The sequence below is a fragment of the Alnus glutinosa genome, chromosome 3 (genome assembly GCF_958979055.1).
Source record: "Alnus glutinosa chromosome 3, dhAlnGlut1.1, whole genome shotgun sequence".
Lineage (NCBI taxonomy): Eukaryota > Viridiplantae > Streptophyta > Magnoliopsida > Fagales > Betulaceae > Alnus > Alnus glutinosa.
The window spans coordinates 4,091,788-4,108,762 of NC_084888.1; the positions used below are offsets into that span (position 1 = coordinate 4,091,788).

At 36.7% G+C, this 16,975-nt stretch overlaps 2 protein-coding genes across 3 annotated transcripts; both read right to left on the reverse strand.

Annotated features, from left to right (window-relative positions):
• Positions 1-998: 998 nt before the first annotated feature.
• LOC133863855 (UPF0481 protein At3g47200-like) lies at positions 999-2,777 on the reverse strand. Of its 2 annotated transcripts, XM_062299976.1 has the most exons (2): positions 1,598-2,777; positions 1,299-1,484 (listed from the first exon to the last, which is right to left on the reverse strand). In XM_062299976.1, exons 1-2 carry the CDS (start codon positions 2,766-2,768, stop codon positions 1,450-1,452), a joined length of 1,206 nt encoding a protein of 401 aa, XP_062155960.1. In that variant the 5' UTR covers positions 2,769-2,777; the 3' UTR covers positions 1,299-1,449. The 2 variants fall into 2 exon arrangements, with proteins under 2 accessions (XP_062155959.1, XP_062155960.1); XM_062299975.1 differs by having other exon boundaries at positions 999-2,777.
• Positions 2,751-9,480, reverse strand: LOC133863856 (UPF0481 protein At3g47200-like). Its single transcript, XM_062299977.1, has 2 exons — positions 7,889-9,480; positions 2,751-2,882 (listed from the first exon to the last, which is right to left on the reverse strand). The coding sequence occupies exon 1, from the start codon at positions 9,478-9,480 to the stop codon at positions 7,894-7,896; it is 1,587 nt and encodes a 528-aa protein (XP_062155961.1). The 3' UTR covers positions 2,751-2,882; positions 7,889-7,893.
• Positions 9,481-16,975: the final 7,495 nt, after the last annotated feature.

The following is a 16,975-nucleotide window of genomic DNA, read 5'->3' on the forward strand; positions in this document are numbered from 1 at the left end:
GACCTGGATGGCTGGATTCACCAGTTGGTCATGGGCTATGGTGTGCTCGATTTATCTCAATTTCCTCCAACTGAACTAGAGACACAAGTTTATAGTTCAAGCTTATGCTGAAGTTGGTTTAATATCCGAATGGTTTATATTTTGACACTATTGGAGTTTGAGCTTAGTTTGCCGACAAATTATCAAATTGGAGTTTTGAGTATAGTCGCCAATCAATTCTTAAAAAGGAGCATGAGCCTAGTCGCCTTGTCTGGTGGATTGGCTGTTGCTAACATAGAAAGGCTTAGAAGATCATTGCATGGTGTTGCGGCGAACTTTGTTTTTGTAGTGTTTGCTGCTCTTCTTTAGTAAAATCTTATGGGCCATTTAATTCTTTGCACCTAGAAATGGTTGTACGTAAAGCATGACTTAGGCCCAAACTGTTTCGGCGTAAAATATTTGAAAAAAAAAAGTCACTTTTAATCTTAATCTTCACAAAAGTATAACATGGTTTATGCTTCTGCATAAACTATTTTTTACTGCTCTTCCATAACTCTGGTAAACAATTATAAGAGGACTTCTCATGGAACGAACTTCCTTGAATAGATCTCAGTTTATCCGAACCCTTGTCGAGGCGAGTGAGCCCTATAAAGACCTTCTGAGAATTGTATGCCCAAGCAATATTGATAGGGAAATTGCCAAAAATAAATTGCCAAAAATAACTTATTCCCTTTTTTTTTTTTTTTTTTTACTGAAATAGACCGGCCTAGCTTGTTGCATAATTCATGGCACATTGGGCATTTAGCCGTAGCCGGATCCGGAAAATGTGGTTGATTGATTGGGATCGGAAGTTGCTATCGTTCTCTTTGGAATTGGAGTCACCACAGTGAAGGATTCATATTCAATTCTGTTGGCGGATTTGCAAGGCTGACATGGCATGATGCTCCAAACGGGACTTTATAATGAGCCTAGAAGGGATTATTTCAAAGCTTGATGCACTGGCTATTCACACCTCAAAATTGCAAGAGACGGGTAGAAGATAGGTGCCCACTTCATAGTTATTGGGAACCAAATTTTGACAAACATATTCCATCAATTGGCCCCCCGAAAAAAGCAACATCTGGGTATTCATTTGTATGGACTGTGTTAAGTGTAACTGAAACTCAAACAAAATAGAGAACTTGGACTTTCCGGATTCACCTAGGGTTGTAATAGCTATATACTCCATAGAAAGTCTGTGCAAAAGTAAGCAACAACAAGACAACAGCAGCAACTAATGAGATAATGGCCCAGGGATTGCCGAAATAGTTATGCTTTAAACTCGCACGCCAAGCATTCCACCTATGGTTGTAATACCGGTTCACATCCTCGGACAAGGGGGAAAGGTAACTGTCATTGATGTCGAAAACCACCTCTTGACAGAGGCGGTTGAATAGGTCAGCAACTTCAGCATCACTGCCGAGCCAGTGCTCAATTATTCCACAGTAGTGGAGGTAACCCACATCCTGATGAGAGTTAATCAGGTTGTCCATGAAGACCACATATGAAGTAATGTCATTGCTGCAATCAAGATGGCACTGCTCAAAGGAAATAAGGTTCAGGAAAAGTGACTTCGTACCGTCATGGATCAAGAGCCGAGGAATTTTGAGAATTCCATTCTTGAATTTTATGTCCCAGAAGCGATCTGTCTTTCTTTTCTTGAACTTGATTCCAGCCTCTCTGAGTTCTGTAACACAATGGATCAATTGCTGCCTTCGTTTATCTGCAACACGAGTACCGTGTGACCATCTCTTGATCCAAATCCTGGGTTCCGGTTGAGGCCCTCTGCGCAGGAGACTTCGCCTGAAAACATCAAGGCAATGAACGCCACCTTGATCTGATAAAGGGTCAAAGGTGGTTGTGTATCCAAGCGATGACTCCAATTTGTTCATATCACTCTTTGTTAATGGCTCATCTGTTGGCATTAACGGGTCGAAGAATTGGAGTGTTAACTTGGCTACTAGTCCTTTATGGTGTGGGTTGCCTAACTGAAGTCCCAGAAGCCGATCAAGTATAAACAGTGGGAGCTGATTCTCCAGCATTATCATATCTCGCTGAATGGAGTGCATTGAGCCACGCATTGCAAAGATGGGATCGTTTCGAGGGTAGCCAAGTTGCTTGAATCCTTCAGCAGCACCCCGGAAGAGCTCAAGCACAAAGCAACCATCTAGCACCATCATTTCGACAAATTCATTGCTGCCAAGAGCTATTGACCCTTCGTAACAATTGCGAGCTCTTTCTTCAAGTTCTTTTACAGCATCAAGATAAAGCCTTATGTCATGGTTCGTACGCGTGAGGATCTGTTGAAGGGCACGCCATTTATGGCGATCCATTTGGCGTAGGCGTCTCTTACCATGGTGGTAAGGGCCGAGGGAGACAATCTGGGGAACATACGCTTTGTCATCGCCTTCTTTTAGGTAGTGGGGGACTCGGTAGATGCACAGCTTTGCCCATGAACTTCCTGCATCGTCATGACGCGCTTGCTCGAGCTTTTCTTTGATGGAGATCACCCACTCAGACTCTGGTGGATTGTCTCCCTCTTCACAATCCTTACCATCATTTCTTATCACGATTTGCAGTGATTCTGATGGTTCCTGCTGTTGTTTCTGCAGCAGCTGCTTAGCTTGTTCTGGAAATTCTGCAGATGGTGTAGAATTAGGTGTTGTTGCCACCCCAGACTCTACGGCTTCTCTGAGCTTGACAGTGATTAGATACCAGCTCAAGAGCTCCTTGTTGAAGACAGCCACCATCTTTGGCGGAGAATGCTATCTGGGTTTGGCCTGGCTTGGCTAAGAGATGCCTTTCAAGTGGCCGGCTAAAGCACCACTGAAATGCTTATTATTCCTAGAGAGCGATTCCTGGCTCTGAAAATAAAGATGTAGCCCAGCTTTTGATATCAAAGGGGTTTAGATGTTTATTTATTGTATACTTTAAATCTTTAATTGACCCTTTATCCAATGTACTCCCCACATGGAACCCTTTTGGTTTGGAATTGCAATTTCCAGATGACTTTTAGGTGAAACGTTAATGTATTCCTACTCTTAAGGCATGTTCTTCCCATATCCATTTTTTTTTAGTATTATCTGTTCTATATGATCAAATTCTTATGCAACCAATTGGAACTATCTAAAGGTTCAGATCATATTATTCAAAATTTTAAAATAACGTCTTTCATTTCATGGAACGGAGGTCCTATTCCTGTCTACTACGTACAGCTGAAAAGGCACTAAAAAGATCAAAGGGAGTCAAAAGAGAACAGATAAAGGCAACTTGAAATAGATCTGAAGTGCCTAGAAAACAAAAAAGAAAAGAAAGAAAGAAAGAGATCTGAAGTCTCTGAATTAATTTGAAGATTAGGCATAAGATATGATATATATATATATATATATATATATATATATATATATATATATATATATATATATATATATATATATAGGTTACTCATCGTTAAAGTTTGTGTGTGAAAGCGTAGCTAATTCAATTGATTAAACAATGTGACAACTTCTCTACCTCATTTTCAGTCTAAATTTTTGTGACTATTTGTTGTTTTGTTTTTTAATAAATCCTTGTTGTGAAGCCTATAACTTGCAACTTGATATATTTTTATGCATGCAAACGGGAAATTATTATACCACTGTCAGTTTGTTAGATGTTATGTTAAATCCTACCTAAAAAAATACAACATTTAATCGTGTAAAATACAGGGATTTGATGATAATTAATGACACACCAACTAATTTATTCAATCTACTTGTTTTATTTTATTTGATGCCTCTCGTGACAGTTATTCCCGGTGACTTTATGAGGCCTGAGAAAAGGCGATGAAAGCAATAATAGAAATTTTTGCTCACCAACCAAAATAGAAAAGAGCTCGAGCTCTCTCTCTCTCTCTCTCTCTCTCTCTCTCTCTACATTATTTTAAAACTGTATTATCAATGCACAAGAATTAAGATATATGTTGATAGAGAAAACTGATAATATTATTGATGGTAAAAATTGATTATTTCAATATATATAACCAGGGACGGATCTATATTTAGACCAACCCCCCTTGGTTTTTAAGTTTTCTTTTAAATTTTTTTATTAACTTAAATATATATATATGTATTTTTAAGCTTAAAATTAGGTTTAGCCCGGACTAAAAATAAATTTGACCCATCATTCATATTTTGGCCCCTCCAAATATAAAATTCTGGTTCCATTCATGAATATAACTGATCCAATACTCCATTCCACTTATTCAAAAAAAAAAAAAAAAAAAAAAAAAAAAAACTGATCCAATACTCCAATAGTAATACCTTAAAGCTACGAAATGTAATAAAATTGTTCTAATAATGGAAATAAAAAAAAAATACAATAATTATGAAAATACTTGATGTATACATCAATCTAAAGATGAAAAACTCAAATAAACGGTAAAATCCTAATCTGAAATAGAAATTAATAAAATTGATTTTTGTGTCAACCAAATATGGTTGAAAATCAGTTAAGATCGTGACAAATCATTTCCTTTTGTATTTTCACTGTTTGGAACCAAACAAAAATCTCCTCAAATATCATTTTTCCAATATGTTCTTTGTTATTTTTCTTAATTTGGAAAACACCGTACCGGAAATATTGGTAAATTAAATGCCGTCCAACATCATGAAAAGACAAGATTATTAGTGACAAATAGTAAAATACAATAATTTTTAAAACATTACTTATTTTATAGTATAGATGATACGATTTTCTATAAGAATATTGCTTGTTTAAAAAAAGAACTCAACGATATATATATAGGAAATGAAAGAAATATATATATACTTTCATTTTTTTTTAGAGTTTCATATCATATGCTTTGAGACAATTCAAAAGTAAAAAGTAATAATCTATTTGTAAATAACTTTTGGTTATTTTTTTGAAAGCCTACAAAAAAAAAAAATATTACAATCAAATTAATTTCTTGAATTTGAGCTTATATCTCTTTGTCAAAAAATTTCTTGAGATGCAACGGTACAACAAAAGCCAAAAAAACACAAAATAAATAGTAGTCAAGCCTATTTTGAAGTTTGAGCATACTCTCATTTTTTTTATAGACACTTGACGAACATTTAATGTACATGTAGAATTACTCGTTTCGTAGTGTAGGGTTAAGTACGGCTATATCTAATCGATATTCAATAATTTTTTTTTTTTAATAAGTAAGAAAAAAACATAAACCAAAGAAAACAGAAGACAGAAACTTAAGATGGACGGTCCTTACCTTGCGAGATGGTCAGCGGTGCTTGAAATTTCGATGGATGTTTTGGGCCACTGAAGAGGAAAAGAGTGATACTCATTTCATCATGTCCAAACTGCAACTTAGGAATTGATGAGGTTGCAATTCGTTATCATATTAATATTGCAATTCTAACGGATCCAGTTCTAATTGAAAATGGACCCAAACCAAATCCTAGTCAATTTATGTCCAATTCTTCTAATTGAACTAGAGGTCATAAGAGCTCTCTCTTAAAGGAAACTCTTCATCTGCGAAGCCTCCACATATCTTAGCCGGTTAGCCATGGAGGGCTGCTCTTCCCTCCTCCGCACCACCTCACCTAAGTAACTCTACTCCAACTTCTTTATGTTTTATCCCTTCCTTATCATTTCTAGTTATGTTAAAGTATTGATTAATTTATCTCTTTTTACCCACTTAAGCTTTTAGGATAAATGGTGATTTAAGATGGTATCAGAGCCAAAGGTCATAAGTTCCAACTTTGACTCCATCATTCACCACATTTTAATTAAATATTCCACAGCTTAAACTTTTAAGATAAGTAGTAATTTACAAGTTATTTATACTATTTTGTTTGGGTTTTTGCATGCGAGATTTACTACTTTCCCTCCACCTACACTAGCCATGCACCCCTCCTCCATAATCACAGTCAGCCCTCCTCCCACAGCTGATCCCCACTGCCGCGTGTGCATGCCACGTGCAGTCGTGGCGCGCTTGAGCTGCACGCGTCGTTTCCCATTTTGGTTCCATCTAGCAGACAACGGGTAGTTTTATTTTGCAGAGGGGCAATGTAGAACGGGTTTAAAAATTCATGTGTTAGTCACGTGAGTCGTGTTCCGTCAGGATTTGACACCGAAGCCTGACAGAATACCCATAAGTGATAATTTTTGATAGATTGATACCCGGTTCGAGAGCTTTGTTAGTTTAGTACCTTTCCATCAACGACGCGGATAATTTGGTACCATTTTTTGAAGTCATCCTTAAATTAAATGATTAAATTCATCTATTTCTAATTTTCTACCACCTTAAAATTTTGAAATAAGTGGTGATTTAACACTAATTACGTGCCAAGTAATTCTCTAGAATCTCTCTCCCTCTTCGCTGCTAAACATATTAAAATGTCATGTATAAATCGTCAATTCCCTAATAAAAGATTTAAATTTCAAATTTATAAATATTGAATCCTCCTTAAGGTTTGGTATTTAGCAAAAGAATCTGAATTTAACCCATTTAAAGAATTGAATATTTCGACAAAAGTGATCTTTTTAACACACTTTGATAGTTTGATAGGTCACATTAGTACACTTGTAAATTCACACTTTGTACAAATATTTATAAAGGATGTAGGACTCATGCATGTGAGATCTGGGTCCCATATTCATTGTGAGTATGTACAATGTGTCTATAAGGTGTGTTTGTGCAAAAATCATTTTCCGTTATATATATATATATATATATAGTTAATATGAAAATTGCAGCTTTTCTTGCTAGTATTATTCTGTGTCAAAGGAGACTGCAGACACAATAAAGCAAAAAAAAAATTGTGGATATAGAATGGTGCCTCTTTTATTTTTTTTGTTCTCTTTATATTTAAAGTTTATATAGATGAAAATTGCAGCTTTTCTTGCTAGTATTATTCTGTGTCAAAGGAGACTGCAGACACAATAAAGCCAAAAAAAAATTGTGGATATAGAATGGTGCCTCTTTTATTTTTTTTGTTCTCTTTATATTTAAAGTTTCAGATATCATGTTAGCCCGTGAGAGCTTTAGGAGCTTTATTAAAATGAGATATGATCTAGACATTTCTATTAACCTAAGTATGACTTGTTGCATAACTCAACTCATGGTACATCCAGCATTTGTCAAAAAATGTTCTTGATTCGGATGGGAATCAAATTGCTATCATTTTCTTCGGAATTTGAGTATATGGCATGATGCTCCGAAGGTGAATTTATAAGCATATATATAGTAGGGATTGTCTCAATTATGATGTATTAATTGGCTATTTAGCCATGCACGTACTCAAAGTTGCCGGACATGTAGAAGATGGTGGCCGCTTGGCCCGCTTAAAACACTAGTAACAGTTTTTATTAAACTTTTTTTCAATTTAAGGGAACTAAAAGTTGTACCCTAATCTCAGGAAGCAAAAGTAATTCACTTAATATTGTTTTAATATAAAAAACTTAATATTTTCTCTCTCATTCTTTTACATTAATTTATTAGAAATAATATTTAAATGATTTCTTTTTCTTTTATCTTTTTCCTGCTAGCATTTAATTGAAAGAATATTTAAATGGTATAGAGAAATTATAAGCTATTGTGAAATGCATTTAAATGGGAAAGCAAAAAGTTGGTGTTTACTTAGTTTAGGAAGCAACAATAAAATCTGATTCAAGAGATTTTTTTATGAGTTTTTCGACCATTTAGGAAAGTGAACTGCTGCTTGTGCTTTTAGTTGAAATTTATTGGCAACCAAATATTCATTAATGTAAGATCGACTAAGATAAACACATTCAATCATTTGCATGTCAAGGCGACATCTCGATGGTATTTCATTGTAAGGACTAGATTTGTAACTGAAATTCAGCAAAATAGAGAGTTTGGACTTACCTGATTCACCTTGGGTTGTAATAGGCATACACTCCATAGAATGTCTGTAAGAAGGTAAGCAGCAACAAGATAAAAGCAGCAACTAATGAGATAAAGGCCCAAGGATTGCTGAAATAGTTATGCTTTAAACTCGCACGCCAAGCATTCCACTTTTTGTAGTAATACCCGTTGACATTCGAGGACAAGCTAGAAAGATAACTCGTGCTGCGGTCGAAAACCACCTCTTGACATAGATGATTGAAGAGGTCGGCAACTTCAGCATCACTGCCAAGCCAGTGCTCAATTATTCCACAGTAATGGAGATACGCCACATCCTGATGAGAGTTAATCAAGTTGTCCATGAAGACCACATATGAAGTAATCTTATTACCGCCATCAGGATGGCACTGCTCAAAGGCAATAAGGTTGAGGAAAAGTGCCTTGGTACCATAATGGATCAAGAGCTTGGGTATTTGGAGAATTCCATTCTTGAAATTTATGTCCCAGAAGTTATCTGTCTTCCTTCTCTTGAATTTTACTCCAGCCTCTCTGAGTTCTGTTACACAATGTATCAACTGCTGCCTTCGTTTAACAAATACAGGAGGAGGAGATGTAAAATATTCGCCTAAATTCGTGAACCGGCTTAACCTTTGAGGCTTTCTACTCGAGAGATCTTGAGGCCTTTTGCGCAAGAGACTTCGTCGGAAAACATCAAGGCAATGAAGGCTACTTGGGCCAGGGCCTAAAATGGTACTTTCATAAGCAGGAAATGACTCATCAGTTGGCACATCAGTTGGCATAAGTGCATCAAAGAAACGGGGTATTAGCTTGGCTACTTCTCCTTCCTGATCTGGATCGCCTAGCTGGAGTCCCAGAAGCCGATCAAGTACAAAGAGTGGAAGCTGATTCTCTAGCATTATCATGTCTCGTTGAATGGAATGGATTGAGCCACGCTTTGCAAAGACGGGGTCGTCTGAAGAATATCCAAGGTTTTCGAATCCTTTAGCAGCACCCTGCAAGAGCTCAATCACAAAGCAACCATCTAGGACCATCATTTGGACAAATTCACTGCTACTAAGAGTGATTGACCCTTCGTAACAGCCGCGAGCTCTTTCTTCAAGTTCTCTTACAGCTTGAAGATAGAGTTCTACGTCTTTGCTAGTACGCTCGAGGACATGGTGAAGGGCGCGCCATTTATGGCGATCCATTTGGCGAAGGCGTCTTTGACCACGATGGTAAGGGCCGAGGGAGACCAGCTGGGGGAAATAAGCCTTCTTATCGCCTTCTCGTAGGCTGTGGGGTACTCGGAAAATGCACACCGTTTTCCTTGAACATAAGGCATCGTCTTCACGCGCTTGCTCGAGTTTCTTTTTGATGGAGGTCAGCCATTCAGAATCTGGTGGATGATTCTCTTCCTCCTCAAATTTTTCACTGTCATTTCCCATCTCGTATTGCAGTGATTCTGATGGTTTCTGCTGTTGTTTCTGCAGCAGTTGCTGAGTTTGCTCTGAAATTTCTGTAAATGCCGTAGAAACAGAGGTTTTTGCTACCCCAGATTCTACGGCTTCAAGGGGAGTACTGTGGGTGGAGTCCTTGTAGGGCACAGCCTCCATCTTTGGGTGGGTATCGCTATCCCTAGACCTTTAAGTCTTTATTTGTGTAATTGTGTTACTGGGCGTTCGTCTAAGGCTAGAGCCGCCCATGTTTGTATTACTGTGTACCAAATTACCAATGGAGCTGTAGGTCAATGTTGTAGTCAACTGTCGATGAAGAGAACAGAACTGAGGAGGAAATGTCTTAGAATGAGACCTGATGCTTTGCAGGGCGACCCACTAGTCCAGGTTAGCCCACAGGGACGGTTTGGTCCGGAATAGTAATTTCCAATGGAGTTGTAGGTCAATGTTGTAGTCCTACTTCAAGGTTTGTTCTTCCATTCTCTAATTGGTTAATATATATCAAAATCAGAATTTTAAGTTGTAATTTTTTAAAAAAAATTTAAAAGAACATTAAAAAAAAATAATTGGTAGTTCAAGGGTAAGTAAAGTTTCACCCAAAATAAATAATACTCGAGGCTCCAGCCCACCCTTTTTGGTTTCATTGTAATAGTTATCTTTTGTAATGTCATGTATTTATAACCAAAAAAAAAAAAAAAAAAAAGGCTCGAGCTTATTTTTACTTTTAACCAAGTTCCCTTTATTTCCACTTTGAGGAGGAAGAGGATAAAGAAAGTGTAATTTTAGAATTTATTATTGTGTCTTTGAGTCCCTTAAAAAATTTTGTGGCATTTAAAATTACCGCTTAATCAAATTTAATAATGATCAATAGGAAGTCAAATAATAATTTAAAAAATTATATCATTATTAAATAGGCAAAAATAAAAATGATAAAATAATAATTCTAACATTACACGGCTAGGGAAAGACTTGCAGTTGCAGAAAGGCATACTCATGCTCAAAAGAATGGTAGTTATATTGGACTGAAACCCACGTGAAATAATTCAATATCAACTGAGGGATAAGTGTTAGATTTGACATCAATCAGTAAATAGTAAATACAAAAAAGGGTCTAATCTCCTCTTAGGTGCGTTTAAGACTGCAATTTCGTAAATAAAAAATGTAATTTTAAATTAAATCGTAAAAAATAAATCATTTAGAAATTACGTTTTTTAAAAAATTGCGATTTAAAAATATAGAATTGTATAGGCTAACCTGTGATTTTAAAAGGGCAAACTGCGATTTTACCAAACGCTTAACTGCATTTTAAAAAATCACTTTTTGAAATCGCACATATTAAAATCCATGATAATAGCCTTAATATGCATGTTTTTCTGGATTAAAAATAAGCATTGTCACACCGAAATTTCATATTTCTTGCATTTTAGAATTAATTGTAAAATAATGTCTAATTATTAATTTTGAGCTTAAAATATTTGTTATTTTCAATAACGAAGAAAAGAAAGAAAAGGCAAAGTTGATTTTCTGAAGAGGGTCAGACGTTGAAGATCAAAGAAAAGAAGCCAAATCAAAGAAAATACAAACAAAAGAGATACACTTAGGACCATGACTTGGAGGGTGCTTCTCAAATGCTGCTAGCCAGCACCCTTCTCACTGGGTCCATTCTCACTGGGTCCCTAGAGCAGCACCCTTCCCGTTAGGTTGTCCTTCATAGTAAAGTTTGAACCGGTTAAGGCAAACCAACAATTGTTATCAATGCAAAATTTATTAATGGAGAGAAGATTGGCTGAAGCATTGGGACAATGTAAGATGTCTTTGAGTACGATATAAGGATGAAGAGGGAAGGATGACTGAACAATTGAAGAACCAAAGTTTTGGATACTCAAACCTGTTCCATTACCTACTCCCACCATATTCGGTCCTTCAAAGGGTTGTGGCTCATGTATGTTGGCTGCATCAGGAGTAATATGAGCATTGGCACTTGAGTCTGCTAGCCACTTTTCGGCTCCAAATTCTTCGTTGAGTTGAGCCACCATAGCTGCCAATTGATCGGGTGGATGTCTTCCTTGGTAGGAGTAGTCCATTCAGTGGTAACAGTCAAGAGCACTGTGGTTATTCTTTCCACAGATCTGGCAAGCAGGGCGAGCTGCAGCTGGATTTTGATTGGCTTTTGTATCACCTTGATTCAGCATAGGTGCTAGTGGCACCAGAGGAGCTTGTTGGTTTGGTGCAAAACGGTTTCTGCCAGGGAAGCCAGTATTGTTTCTGGGAGGAAAGGAATGATAGGCAGGATTGTTTCTTGGTGCAAACTGAGGATTTTGTGAGTTGGGTCTTAGAGGATACTTGTTCTTTCTGAAGGAAGAGTTGGGGTGAATGAGATTGGATTGGCCTGGTTTGTTGGTATAGAAAGCAAAGGTTCCAGATTCGGTTGTAGGAGTTTGTTGTTGTTGATTGTTTAGCAACATTTCATGATTTAGCAGTTCGGATTGGAAATCAGTAAAGTTCATTTCCTAATCCTGTGTAGTGAACGAATGAACTGTGACAAAAGTGTTAAAGAGGGGATTCAGACCACTTATCACATAGGAGATGAGATCATCATCTTCAATCGGTTTGCCTGCTGCAGAGAGTTGATATGCCCACTGTTTTGCCATGTTCAAGTACTCAGTGCAGGTCTTATGTTGTAGATTCTGCAGTTGTCTCTTCAAGTGTGAGATGCGTGACTTGGATTGAGACGCATACTTAGCAGCAAGTGCTGTCCAGGCTTGGTAAGATGTGTTGACTCCATACATGGAGGAAAACAGTGTTGGAGCCAAGGAGTTGGTGATCCAGCTTAATAGAAGCTGGTCTTTCTTCTGCCATGCAACATAGGCATGGTTTGTAGTTTGGACATTGTTTTCATTGATGATAAACTGAGGAGGACATTGATCAGTTCCATCAACTAGTCCTTGAAGTTCATTACCACGAAGAATGGGCTGAAATTGCGACACCCAAGCTAGGTAGTTGGGGCCTTCCAACTTGAAAAGTTGAGATAGGTTTGGCATGGTTAGGAAAGGTGAAATGTTTTCGGTGCAAGGGTTGGTTGCAGCAACAGAGTTGTTTGGATTGGGGTTGGTGTTGGTGTTGGTGTTGTGTTGAGAGGATGATGCAGTGTTAGTAGTGGATGAGTTGGGGTTGGCCATTGGTTGAACGCTGGTTCTTGATTGCTCTGATACCATGAAAGAGCTTGAGAAATCTCTACTTGGTTAAAGTCCAAGGGCAGAGTTGTTGTTCTATATATAGAGAGTGAATATACAAGAGTACATGCAGTAGGCTCGGTGAACCAATAATAAAGATAATTACAAGAGACAATATTCTAAACATAAGTCAAAGTAACAAGTTCCTATGCTTCTGATCATAATACAAACAAAGAACAAGATCCAAAACTGATCACACATAAATCTATGCTGAGTTGGAGGAGTATTCAGCAGAAAACATGGAGGCCATAAAATCAAGAGCAGGGTTGACTGTGTCAGCTACTAGGATCTTCTGCAGAATGGTGTGAGGTAGCTTGGTAGCTTCTGCTGTGGTCTTCTGCAAAGTAGCTATAGGATTGCTGTTGATTAAGAGGAAAATTAGTAGAGAAAGAGTACTGCTTAGGTTGACTAGAATTTTCCTTTTCTGGTTGAATGTGAACCAGATTGCTAGTAGAGGTGCTTTGCTGTTCTTGATCCTGAATTTCCTTAACAATAAGTCAATGCCATACAAATGATAAAGAAAAATGAGGTTCACGGCGTATAAAGAAAGACCAATTGAAGAGAATTAAATGGAAATGACTCCTCTTCATGCCGAGTGTTTGGGGGGATGTTGTCTCTCATTCTTTCGTTTATCTGCTACTTGTGTGGTGATAAAAAGAAAGGAGGACGGGACCAGCATGGGACTTTTTTTTTTTGTTTTTATTTTTCTTGAGAGTTATTTTTTATTTTGTTATCTTGATGTTCAGGACCTTGATGATAGAATTAATTTTCGTAGTTATGTGTAGCTAAATTTCTAACTAAGGGTAGGGGTAAAACTTTTAATGAAATTATAGTATTTATTCCCCAACTCTTCTATAGTTTTTAATGTATAATCTTTTTAATTAATTGCATGATTTATTTTAAAAAATGGTTTTGTTCTGTAAAATTCCTTGATACATTGTTAACTACGGGTACAATGAATGCTTGGAATTCCCTACGAATCAAATAACTAATTTTGTGTAACAAAATCAATCAATTTAAAGATTAATCTTTTAATGATATTTTCTTTTAATGATATTTTCTCTTTATGATCACTGCTCTATTTTCCGATTGGGTGCACTCCTTACCTGCCTCTCAATTGAGTTATAAAATAAGTTGAGGAATAAGTACTACAATTTTGTTAAAAGTAAAACTCTAATGACTTAGCAGTTTCTTTTAATTATTGTTTCTCTTATATCTTTTATTGCATTTTATAAAAATCATTCAACCAAATCAATTGTCACAAGTTTTTCCTAATCTTATTTTGTTAGTGTTCTTTGTTCCCTAAATCCCTGTGGTTCGGCACTTAGACTCCCAGGAATTTATTACTTAGCAACAACCTGCACTTGGGATTGCACACTTAAGTTGTCAACGATCGCAAACCCAAACAAACTCTTATTCTTTATCGAGTTCCGTTCTTTGTAGTATTTAACAGCTCAATTCACAAAGAAATATGATATGTTGTCACCCATGACATAATTATTGACATAACTATTAATTTTTTTTTTATTAAACAAAAAATCACAAAATCATATAAATAGGTTGGAGTCTGCTTTTGTGTTTTTTATTTAAAATAAATAAAAAGTAACGAAAAAAAAATTAATAGTTGTGTGTTTGGGTGGCATAATATCATTTTTCATTCACAACCAAGCTCCTAGAGTGCGGAACATTGGGCTTGTTACCTTCACTTTTTTCTTTCGAAAAAAGTGAACCTCAAACATTTGTTTTTTTTTTTTTTCACCTTTTATAATATCATATCAATCACTTTTTATTATTGTTCAAATAAAAATACTTGTTATAAAACAGAACTTTTTTATTATTATTATTTGTTCATACAAATTCTTTTTACTTTATATTACTTCAATTTCTTATACTATTCAAAAAAAAAAAACTTACCTAAAAAACTTTTACCAAACTAGGCTTGGACACTATTAAACTTCATAGTTTTTTTTTTTGGATAAAACTCAACTTCATTGAAATATAAATCACTACATCATATAAATCACGATCCCACAAGAGCGGATCTAGGGATAGTAGACTTTTCCCTAACAACCAAACTAGAAATACACTCCGGTACCTCTTCCAGCCAACAATCATCAATCTTACATACAGAAGCTTCCTTAGCTAAAGTGTGAGCCACCTCATCAAGCTCTCTTGGTACATACACAAAGATGGCTTTTCTAAAAACCTTCTAGCTCTCTAATAACACTTTCAGTAAGGTGACCAGCCTTGGAGAAATGAGGAGGTGGTGAGTTGATATCTGAGATGACCTGTGAAGCATCCCCTTCAAAAAAGACTTGAAGAAAGCCCACCTCCTTACAAAATAAAACTACCTTCAAAGCTACCATACACTCTGCTGACTTAGAGACTCAAGCAAGAACAAAGCTAGAAACTCTTATAGATAAGAACAAGCAACCAATAGGTAGAAATTGAGAGGGGGCATAACCTAAACCGACCCCATAAATCCGTCCCTGCTATAAAGTTTGCTTTCACTTCTCTTGATGCAACAACAATTAAAATTATTTAAATGTCCCTGTTATAAATTATGCGACACGATGCTGATATGCTGAACTATTGTAAAATTTTGATATCACTCTTCCTTTCTAATTTTTGTTCTTTTATTAAAAAACAAAAATATTAACAAACAACTCAAAATATTAATAAACAACTCAAAATATATAAAATTACTTACCAAAAAAAACATTAAAAACCATTCTCATTTTTAAGTCGCATCATAATATTTGCTCAACCAAAAAAAATACTCTCTAAAAAGCATGAACAAACAGAACCATAGATTCAAAAACCGAAACTCTTGATCTCTCTAAGAGGGAGAAAGAATAGAATAAAAGTCTTGAGCAAACAATCCAAATAACGCAGAAAAACCCCTCACCTTTCTTTGTGGTGTGCAGTACGCTTCCTTGGAAGAAATCCAAGGGATCCAACTCCAACAATAGCCATTGTAAGAGTCTCAACTACGTTAACAACCATTGAAGGAGTAGTAAACCTACATACGCCAGAGAGCCCAACAATCTAGCGCCAAACTCATTGCCAGCCACCACTTGCTCTGGCTGATCTCGCTCCATATTGTTGTTCCTCACCGACGTGTTAAATCACCACTTGTTCCAAAAACTTAAACTAATAGGAAGAAGTAAATTTAATCATTTAATTAATACTTTAACACTCCCCCTCACGTATAGGCTCAAACTTCATTTTAATAGGTGATGCTCAATACGTAGAATATTTAATTGAAATATGAGGTAAATAACGGAGTCAATGTTCGAACTCAGGACCTTTGGCTTTGATGCCATGTTAAATCACCACTTGTCCCAAAAGCTTAAGCAAATAGGAAGAAGTAAATTTAATCATTTAATTAATACTTTAACACCATAATAGTCGCTGCCTTCACCGATGTCGCCTCCATCTCACAAAAGACGTACATATATGGCTTCTTCATGGTTCAAGATTCTTCCTTTTGTTTGGATAGATAAGGAAAAGTTTGGTTTGTATGGTAAAAGGCGTTTGAGCGATCAAACTTTGTGTACTTAAAAAAAAAAAAAAATCAAAAGAAGAATCAAATCAAAAATCAAAAATCAAAAGGAAAATCAAAAAGAAAGGAAACCAATAATATATATATATATACACACACACACATATCCATTTCAGCACACAGTTGGCTCTCATTTTAGTAGACAGTGGACTCTCATTTCAGCTCATAGTTTGCCCATTTTTTTGGCATGCTGGTTTGTCAAGGATTTGAAATCAGTCATTCTCGCGATTTTTCCATCCATTTTCCCAACGTCCGTTAGGGTGAGTTACTGTTTATCCACGTAGGCATTAACACATCAAGTAAAGTGACGCCATTTTAAAATTTTCAAAACTTTAATTTTTATTTTTTATTTTAAAAAAAAATGAAAAGAGGGGGGGGGGGGGGGGGGGGGGGGGGGGGGGGTTGGGGGGCGACTGCTGGTTGCTCACCACACGCAACCCCTAGCCCCATCTGGGGTGGCTCGCGAGTCACCCCATAGTAAGGGGTTGGCGGATGGCTACCCCAAAAGGTGGCGTTGGCCACCACTGGGGTGGCTAGTGCCCCACCTTGGCCTATGCCACCTCCATGGGCTAGGGTTGGCTTGCAGGCCACCCCAGATGTGGCCACAGGGGAGGTGGTGAACTACCCTAGAAGTGGCGTTAACAACTTTTGGTATGAGCCACCCTTCTCCCCAAGGGGAATAACTGCCACCAAACCCCCCCTACACCAACCCCCCCCCCCCCTCCTTTTTCTTTTCTTGACAGTCATATTTTTCAAAAAAGTGTCATATGCTTTCAATATAAATAAGAACATTTTCTTTCCAATATAAATAAGACCATTCACTAGGGAGACCAAAAATGGGAGAGGACTGAAGAGT